The sequence below is a fragment of the Gobius niger genome, assembly GCF_951799975.1.
Source record: "Gobius niger genome assembly, chromosome: 1".
NCBI classification, from domain to species: Eukaryota; Metazoa; Chordata; class Actinopteri; order Gobiiformes; family Gobiidae; genus Gobius; species Gobius niger.
This window is the reverse complement of record NC_136852.1, coordinates 484,328-494,582: the sequence shown is the minus strand read 5'-3', so window position 1 is coordinate 494,582 and position 10,255 is coordinate 484,328. Positions and strand designations below refer to the sequence as shown.

Sequence of the window (10,255 nt, the reverse complement as noted above, 5' to 3'; positions counted from 1 at the left end):
GGAGCTTTGTCCCGGTCCAAACCATGAATGTGTCGGCGGCGTTTCCATCTAACTCCATGGCGTTCCCCTCAGTCTCCATGGCGTTCCCCTCTGTCTCCGTGGCGTTCCCGTCTAACTCCGTGGCGCTCCCCTCAGTCTCCATGGCGTTCCCCTCTGTCTCCATGACGTTCCCCTCTGACTCCGTGGCGCTCCCCTCTAACTCCGTGGCGCTCCCCTCAGTCTCCCTGGCGCTCCCCTCTAACTCCGTGGCGCTCCCCTCAGTCTCCCTGGCGTTCCCCTCAGTCTCCATGGCGTTCCCGTCTAACTCCGTGGCGCTCCCCTCAGACTCCATGGCGTTCCCCTCTAACTCCGTGGCGCTCCCCTCAGTCTCCCTGGCGTTCCCCTCTGACTCCATGGCGCTCCCCTCAGTCTCCCTGGCGTTCCCGGTCTACTCGGCGCTCTCGCCCCTGCACCTGTCGCTCCTGTCGCTGCTGCTGCTCCTGTATTTGGCCGGTTTGATGGTGACGTTGTTCCTGGTGGCGGTGATCGTGTGGGACGGGCGTCTGCGGCGCCCGGTGCACGTGCTGCTCGCTCACCTGTCGCTGGGCGGCGTGCTGGGCGGCTCGGCGCTGTGCCCGACCGTGCTGCGCTTCCTGGCGCTCGGCGAGACGCGCTTGTCCCTGGCCGAGTGCCTGGCGCAGGTTTTCTTGGTGAACCTCTACAGCGGCTGCCTGTTCTGCCTCCTCGGCCTCATGGCGCTCGACCGCTACCTCGCCATCGTCTTCCCGCTGCGGTATCACGCCGCGGTGACGCCCGCCCGGCTCCGGCTGGCGCTGCTGTGCGTCTACACCTTCCTCGTGGCGCTGTCGGCGGCGCAGGTCTTCCTCGCGTCACGGGTTCGTCTCTGCAGGTTCTCTGTGGATGAGCTGATGTGTAGCGCGTTAGCCGTGGTGAGCTTGGCGTGCGAGCACACGTTTGTGATCGGGGCGTTCGGACTCTTCGCCTCCGTCAGCGCCATCATCCTCCCGGCGCTCCTCATCGTCCTGTCGTACGCTCAGATCTTCATCGTCGTCTTTAAAACCTCCCGAGAGTCGCGGAGGAAAGCGCTGAAGACGTGCGCGCCGCACCTCATCACCTTCGCCAACTTCTCCATGGCGTCGTTTTTCGGCTTCATCTCGCGGCGCCTGAACGACGGCGGCGACGGCGCTCCCAAAACGCTCAACATCGTGGTGGGTTTGGTTTTCTTCGTTTTCCCACCGCTGTTCAACCCCATCGTCTACGGCGTCAAGACACGGGAAATCCAACAGAGCGTGTGGAAAACGGCCCGGCGCGCCCGCCTGGCCCGCGCTGCGCCGGACGCCCTCCCAGCGCGCCCAGCCTTTCTCCTGAACAGCTGCATTTTAATTAAAACTGTCAAAACTGCTAATTAAGAAACATAGTATTTTAAAACATTGCTTTTAATAAACATCATAGTTAATAACAATATTATTAATAAACATCATTATTGATCATATTATTATCAATGCAATTCATATTTAACAACAATAATAAGAAAACAATTTTTATTAATAAACATAGTATTAATGAACATAGAATTTTAAAACATTGTTACTAATAAATATCATTGTTTAAAACAATGCTATTAATAACCATCATTGTTAATAAAATTATTAATAAGCATATTTAACAACAGTATTCATATTATATAATATCATTATTAATGAATAGACACTAAGGCCCAATCTCAATTCTCCCCCTCAGCCTCCGCTTAGCCCTTTCCCTTCGATTTGCGTGTTCACGAGAGACGAAGGGGTTTCCCCATTCTATTTTGTGGTGAGGGGTAGGGGTGAGGGAGAGGTCACATAGCCCTTCAAGCGAGGGTTTTGCTGATGCACACTACAGACGAAGGGGTAGGAGGAGTTTGACGAAACACGTAAATAAGCTGCGAAATGAATCATCACTAAGCACTCTTACAACATTTATAACGTTGCAGAACTCTTTGTTTGTGACTTTATTCGCTTTGTGTAACAATTAAAACAGTCCTTTGCGTTAAACGTGTCTGTTCTACGTTTTCGCTTTGCTGCTGCAAATGCTATTTGCGCTGCATTGGCGACTTTTGCAATTTCTTTCCAAACTCTCGTTACGTCGCTATTGCCATGACACACGGGTTCATCGCTGCTGCGCCCGCTGTGTCCCGCTTGTTTTTTTTTTTATTGTTTTTTTTTTTACATAACCTTAACCTAGTAAATGCAGTCAAATGGAGGGCTGTCCCATTTCTAAGGGTGGTCTTTTCAACCCTCGCCCTTAGCCCTTGGTTTCAGGGTGTAGGGAAAGGGGAAGGGCAAGGGCAAGGGGAAGGGGTAGGGGTAGAAAAGAGAAATGAGATTGGGCCTAAACCTCTTGAGCTATAAGGAACATGAGCATTGTATCAGTTACTGTAACAATGCTTTTTGTTCTGTCCCGATAAATGTATTAGAAACATAAATAAACATAATTATTAACATCACTATTAACAGATGGCACCCTGGACATTTAAAAAAAGACAAAAATTACACTTTTTACTTTATATTAATATATGTATTAAACTGCGCCCGGAAGTAAGGGATGCCGTCAAGCTGAAGAAGGAGTCCTACCGGCAGGCCAAGCGTGCTGCAGCTCGTGCGGTCGCGGAGGCTAAAACTCGGGTCTGGGAGGAGTTCGGGGAGGCCATGGAGGAAGACTATCGGTCGGCCTCGAAGAGATTCTGGCAAACCGTCCGGCGCCTCAGGAGGGGGAAGCAGTGCTTCACCAGCACTGTTTACAGTGCGGGTGGGGGGCTGCTGACCTCGACTGGGGATGTCGTCGGGCTGCGGAAGGATTACTTCGAGGACCTCCTCAATCCCGTCGTCACGTCTTCCAATGAGGAAGCAGAGGCTGGGGACTCGGGGGTGGGCTCGCCCATCACCGGGGCTGAAGTCACCGAGGTGGTGAGAAAGCTCCTCGGTGGCTCCGGGGGTGGATGAGATTCGCCCTGAGTACCTTAAGTCTCTGGATGTTGTAGGACTGTCTTGGCTGACACGTCTCTGCAACATCGCGTGGCGGTCGGGGACAGTGCCCCTGGACTGGCAAACCGGGGTGGTGGTCCCTCTCTTTAAGAAGGGGGATCGGAGGGTGTGTTCCAATTACAGAGGGATCAACTGTGTCCCTCGTGGTGCCCTCTGGCATAAGCCCCTCCCCTCGTCCCTCCCACTCACACACCTGTACCTGCAAGTATTTAAAAATATGTTCCCGTCTAATGCCTGACGAATTTCAGGAGAAACTGAAATTCGTGCTGCCAGGCAAAGAACTCTGGTTATTTTCACGGAGGATGGGCGGGCCACTTACAAGCCACTTTCAAGCCACTTACAAGCCACTTTCAAGCCACTTTCAAGCCACTTACAAGCCACTTACAAGCCACTTTCAAGCCACTTACAAGCCACTTTCAAGCCACTTTCAAGCCACTTACAAGCCACTTACAAGCCACTTTCAAGCCACTTACAAGCCACTTACAAGCCACTTACAAGCCACTTTCAAGCCACTTACAAGCCACTTTCAAGCCACTTACAAGCCACTTTCAAGCCACTTACAAGCCACTAACAAGCCACTTTCAAGCCACTTACAAGCCACTTTCAAGCCACTTACAAGCCACTTTCAAGCCACTTACAAGCCACTTTCAAGCCACTTACAAGCCACTTTCAAGCCACTTTCAAGCCACTTACAAGCCACTTTCAAGCCACTTTCAAGCCACTTACAAGCCACTTACAAGCCACTTACAAGCCACTTTCAAGCCACTTACAAGCCACTTTCAAGCCACTTACAAGCCACTTTCAAGCCACTTTCAAGCCACTAACAAGCCACTTTCAAGCCACTTACAAGCCACTTTCAAGCCACTTTCAAGCCACTTACAAGCCACTTTCAAGCCACTTTCAAGCCACTTACAAGCCACTTACAAGCCACTTTCAAGCCACTTTCAAGCCACTTACAAGCCACTTTCAAGCCACTTTCAAGCCACTTACAAGCCACTTTCAAGCCACTTTCAAGCCACTTTCAAGCCACTTACAAGCCACTTTCAAGCCACTTTCAAGCCACTAACAAGCCACTAACAAGCCACTTTCAAGCCACTTACAAGCCACTTTAAAGCCACTTTCAAGCCACTTACAAGCCACTTACAAGCCACTTTCAAGCCACTTACAAGCCACTTACAAGCCACTAACAAGCCACTAACAAGCCACTTTCAAGCCACTTACAAGCCACTTACAAGCCACTTACAAGCCACTTACAAGCCACTTACAAGCCACTTACAAGCCACTTACAAGCCACTTTCAAGCCACTTTCAAGCCACTTACAAGCCACTTACAAGCCACTTTCAAGCCACTTACAAGCCACTAACAAGCCACTTTCAAGCCACTTACAAGCCACTTACAAGCCACTTTCAAGCCACTTACAAGCCACTTTCAAGCCACTTTCAAGCCACTTACAAGCCACTTACAAGCCACTTACAAGCCACTTTCAAGCCACTTACAAGCCACTTTCAAGCCACTTACAAGCCACTTTCAAGCCACTTTCAAGCCACTAACAAGCCACTTTCAAGCCACTTACAAGCCACTTACAAGCCACTTACAAGCCACTTACAAGCCACTAACAAGCCACTAACAAGCCACTTACAAGCCACTTTCAAGCCACTTACAAGCCACTTTCAAGCCACTTTCAAGCCACTAACAAGCCACTTTCAAGCCACTTACAAGCCACTAACAAGCCACTTTCAAGCCACTTACAAGCCACTAACAAGCCACTTTCAAGCCACTTACAAGCCACTTACAAGCCACTTTCAAGCCACTTACAAGCCACTTTCAAGCCACTTACAAGCCACTTACAAGCCACTTTCAAGCCACTTTCAAGCCACTTTCAAGCCACTAACAAGCCACTTACAAGCCACTTTCAAGCCACTTACAAGCCACTTTCAAGCCACTTACAAGCCACTTTCAAGCCACTTTAAAGCCACTTTCAAGCCACTTTAAAGCCACTTACAAGCCACTAACAAGCCACTTTCAAGCCACTAACAAGCCACTTTCAAGCCACTTTAAAGCCACTTACAAGCCACTAACAAGCCACTTTCAAGCCACTTACAAGCCACTTTAAAGCCACTTTAAAGCCACTTTCAAGCCACTTACAAGCCACTTTCAAGCCACTTTAAAGCCACTTTCAAGCCACTTTAAAGCCACTTACAAGCCACTAACAAGCCACTTTCAAGCCACTAACAAGCCACTTTCAAGCCACTTTAAAGCCACTTACAAGCCACTAACAAGCCACTTTCAAGCCACTTACAAGCCACTTTAAAGCCACTTTCAAGCCACTTTCAAGCCACTTACAAGCCACTTTCAAGCCACTTTCAAGCCACTTTCAAGCCACTAACAAGCCACTTACAAGCCACTTTCAAGCCACTTACAAGCCACTTTCAAGCCACTTACAAGCCACTTTCAAGCCACTTTAAAGCCACTTTCAAGCCACTTTAAAGCCACTTACAAGCCACTAACAAGCCACTTTCAAGCCACTAACAAGCCACTTTCAAGCCACTTTAAAGCCACTTACAAGCCACTAACAAGCCACTTTCAAGCCACTTACAAGCCACTTTAAAGCCACTTTAAAGCCACTTTCAAGCCACTTACAAGCCACTTTCAAGCCACTTTAAAGCCACTTTCAAGCCACTTTAAAGCCACTTACAAGCCACTAACAAGCCACTTTCAAGCCACTAACAAGCCACTTTCAAGCCACTTTAAAGCCACTTACAAGCCACTAACAAGCCACTTTCAAGCCACTTACAAGCCACTTTAAAGCCACTTTCAAGCCACTTTCAAGCCACTTACAAGCCACTTTCAAGCCACTTTAAAGCCACTTACAAGCCACTTACAAGCCACTTTCAAGCCACTTACAAGCCACTTTCAAGCCACTTTAAAGCCACTTTCAAGCCACTTTAAAGCCACTTTAAAGCCACTTTCAAGCCACTTACAAGCCACTAACAAGCCACTTACAAGCCACTTACAAGCCACTTTCAAGCCACTTACAAGCCACTAACAAGCCACTTACAAGCCACTTTAAAGCCACTTTCAAGCCACTTACAAGCCACTTACAAGCCACTTTCAAGCCACTTTAAAGCCACTTTAAAGCCACTTTCAAGCCACTTACAAGCCACTTACAAGCCACTTTCAAGCCACTTTAAAGCCACTTTAAAGCCACTTTCAAGCCACTTACAAGCCACTAACAAGCCACTTTCAAGCCACTTACAAGCCCCTTTCAAGCCACTTACAAGCCACTTACAAGCCACTTTCAAGCCACTTTAAAGCCACTTTAAAGCCACTTTCAAGCCACTTACAAGCCACTAACAAGCCACTTTAAAGCCACTTTCAAGCCACTTACAAGCCACTAACAAGCCACTTTAAAGCCACTTTAAAGCCACTTTCAAGCCACTTACAAGCCACTTTCAAGCCACTTTCAAGCCACTTACAAGCCACTTACAAGCCACTTTAAAGTCATTTTTGGCGATAGCGGCTGCGTGTGCACACCATTAGGTCCAGGTGGGGAATGTGCACGAGCGCCGGATTGGAAGTCTGTGAAAGATATGAGGCTTTGAAATTTGCGGAAAATGGCCTCTCAGTTGCGGCCTTGTCATGACCACGCCCAATAGTTTAAAAAAAATGTAGCTGATGATTTTGAAAGCCACATGAGTTTGGGACATGTTGGCCAAAATTGGAGGCTTTCCATTGAAAACTCAGGGAGCACTATTTCCTGACCCTTGTTTCTTGCATATCGGTTCATGTTTGTTTCGTGAATTCTTGCGTTTTCGTCCCCCATTATCGATATTACGTATCTCGGGCCTAATAATAATAATGATATTAATAACATTTATACGGGGAGTAAAAAACGTAGTTGAAAGTCTATGAAACTCTTGTCATATGTTTGATGCCGTTACCGTAGCGACGACCAGAGCTCCCCACACAGTGAACCGGACGATATGAACCAATGAGAGAAACGCCGGGTTCAAAGGGTCAGAAGAGCGGCCTGGAGGAGATGTTTCCTCATTCGGAGGAAACAGAACTGTGGACGACAGTGTTTGTGAGGACAATAATAAACCTGGTGAGGGAAGAGTGTGGCCTGTCTTTATTCTTACACCACGATTTCTAAAACCCAGTACTTTGATTTGAGGACTTGCCGATACCGATACAAGTACAAGGCATTTTCTTAAGGCGAAACACGGCAGGTGAAAGGATTGATGTTTCACGCAGTGGTGGAAGTGGAGATTTGTATCTGTTTTCCTCCCTTTACATCTTAGTTTTCATGTCAGATATAAAAATGATGATGTTTATTTGATGATGTTTTGTCTGCGAGGTGGGGGCGACCCGGAAGTAGAAAGGCCGTCTTTCCCGCGGGTTTTCATTCATAAATATTTACAGATTTGACATCCACGTGTCCTGCTAAGGGGCCCCGTGATGACGCTTTCACCCAAATATGGTGTTTTTCCTCCTACGAGACGCTGGAGCGGAAAAGTGGAAGAACGGGCCGAGCATGCGCACTCGCTACAAAACTTCAGGGCTGGTTTTCTCTGAATGAGAGAAGCCGCACTCGGGCAGAGCCTGAGCCCTTATAGAAGCTCCCACAGACTCCAAACTTTACAGGCTGAGACACAACAAGATATAGAAGGTTTTTTCAGAGGGATTTTTTAATATCTAATTCCTAGCCTGATTTATTCAGCTTTGAAACCAAAAAAACAGGCGGAATTTGAGTTTTTACAGATTTTTTCACTGATGATTAGTTTATTGAAAAACTAAACAAAATATCCAAAATCCCCTCTGAGAAAATCTTAGTCACTAATATGTCAATAAAATAAAACCATTTAATCTGGCTCAATTCATTATTTTGATTTTGTTGCCCAAAATATAGGCAATTTTGGCCATTTTAATGCTCAAAATGCCTTATTTTTATGTGAAAACATAAAATGACAGAAAAAATGCAACACATTTTTTTCTCACATTTATATCTGTGATGTTCAGCAAAAGCTTCAAATTGACATCTCTACATTTATGTTTTTCCCCTGTTCACCTGCAGTGTCTCGCCTTAACAGACTTGAAGTGTAGTCGGTTTACAAACACACCAGGTGTTCGTCAGGGCTTTATATGAATCACTGATCATCAACATGAGCAAATGTTAAGCCCTGAGGAACACGGAGAAGAACTGTGTCACCAACACCCAAAGTTAAAACATGAACTTTACCCCCAGTAAAGTTTCCATGAGACGCCACATTAGTGAAAGGCTGTTGTGGGCGTCGCGCTGCCTGAACACTCCCAAAGGGGGCGCCACAGTCTGATAAAGCCTGTGTCTGTGCCTCGCTCGGCCCACTTTACAGACGGACGCCGCCTTCAAACACGTTCAGAACCTAAAGAAGAAGAAACTTAGGATGGAGCTGCTCTTCAGTCACTCCTTTGGCGTCAGTGGAGGATCTTCAGAGTCTGGTCCAAAGATCTGACCTCGCTCTGAAGAGTCCAGTCAGACTGAGGTCCTGTCGTCATGTTTTAGATGAATGATCTGGACTCATTTCAGATTCAGACTCAGACTCAGACCAGTGTTAATTTTGACAACATATTTTCATTTAGTTTTAGTTTTAGTCTTTTGACAAAAATGTAATTTGATTTTAGTCAAGTTTTAGTCCAAAAAATATCTTCAATTTTAGTCTAGTTTTAGTCGACTAAATTTAAGACTAATTTAGTGGACATTGCATTGATAATATTGATTATAATCATGTTTAATGTTGTTCCTCTGCTTCATGTTTCTGCTCCACATGAACAAAGCTCAGAGCTGATCCTTTAACAGAGAATTTACATGATCTGAGGCTCTTTCAATAGGAGTTTGGATGATTTTAGTCTCTCCTTTTCATTTTTATTTAGTTTTTTATTTTATTTTAGTCGACTCAAATATCTGGGATTTTAGTCACAGTTTTAGTCTCATGAGGAACTTTTAATTTAGTTTTAGTCCAATTTTAGTCACAAAAATATCACATTGACTAAAATTAAGACTAAATATTTTAGTCGATGAAACTAACACTGACTCAGACTCAGACTCAGGGTTTGTGTTGGGTCTTTGTGAACCTGTTGTACATGTTTGTTCTGTTGTTTCTGACTGATTTCACTGCCCTTGTGACTCCGAGCTCGTCACTCTTGCAGTTTGTTCATTTGTCTTTCATTTCTGGCTGAAAAGTGTCTCATCACGGCCTCCCTTTGTCTTAATCACAGTAAATGCACGAGTGGAAAGTTACTCATGAACGGAAAACTGGGAAATGATGTCTGAGTTTGTCTCATTTTCATGTGCCTCGTCAGCTCGAACTAAACCAGGACTAAACCAGGACTATAGCAGGTCTGAAGTAGGACTAACCCAGGACTAAACCAGGACTAAACCAGGACTAAACCAGGACCAAAACAGGACTAAACCAGGACTAAACCAGAACTAAACCAGACCTAAATCAGAACGAAACCAGGACTAAACCAGGACTAACCCAGAAGTAAACCAGGACTAAACCAGGTCTAAACCAGGACTAAACCAGGACTAAACCAGGACTAAACCAGGACTAAACCAGGACTAAACCAGGACTAAACCAGGACTAAATCAGAACTAAACCAGAACTAAACCAGGACTAAACCAGAACTAAACCAGGACTAAACCAGGACTAAAGCAGGACTAAACCAGGACTAAACCAGGACTAAACCAGAACTAAACCAGAACTAAACCAGGACTAAACCAGGACTAAACCAAAACCAGGACTAAACCAGGACTAAACCAGGACTAAACCAGGACTAAACCAGGACTAAACCAGGGCAGAATGAGGCGGACTCTTTGGGGCTTTGGCTTCTAAGTTTCGGGTCACAGGTTTGCAGACGATTTTCTCTCTGAACTGCATTAAAATCAGTCGCTTCCTGAGTCCAGATGTTTCTCCAACATCAGCGTCATTTCAAAGTCGTTTTCAGGCACAAATACTGTGTTTTCAAAGCCACAAACGCGACATGTGTTCAGTCAAAGAGAGGTGGATCTAAAGTCAGATAGAATCAAACGCACTGCTTTTTAAAACATGAATCACACTGATGTTGTTTCTGCACAGTTGTTTATTTCCTCATTTCCCTGATCAGTGTTTCCTGGTGACTCTCAGGTGTATGTATATGTATATGTATATGTATATGTATATGTATATGTATATGTATATGTATATTTATATGTA

At 45.9% G+C, this 10,255-nt stretch overlaps 1 protein-coding gene across 1 annotated transcript; it reads left to right on the top strand.

Annotated features, from left to right (window-relative positions):
• Nucleotides 1-392: 392 nt before the first annotated feature.
• Nucleotides 393-1,409, top strand: LOC306977890 (olfactory receptor 52Z1P-like; the record flags this gene model as incomplete). The annotated part of the gene is made up of 1 exon (XM_079576329.1): nucleotides 393-1,409. One exon carries the CDS (start codon nucleotides 393-395, stop codon nucleotides 1,407-1,409), a length of 1,017 nt encoding a protein of 338 aa, XP_079432455.1.
• Nucleotides 1,410-10,255: the final 8,846 nt, after the last annotated feature.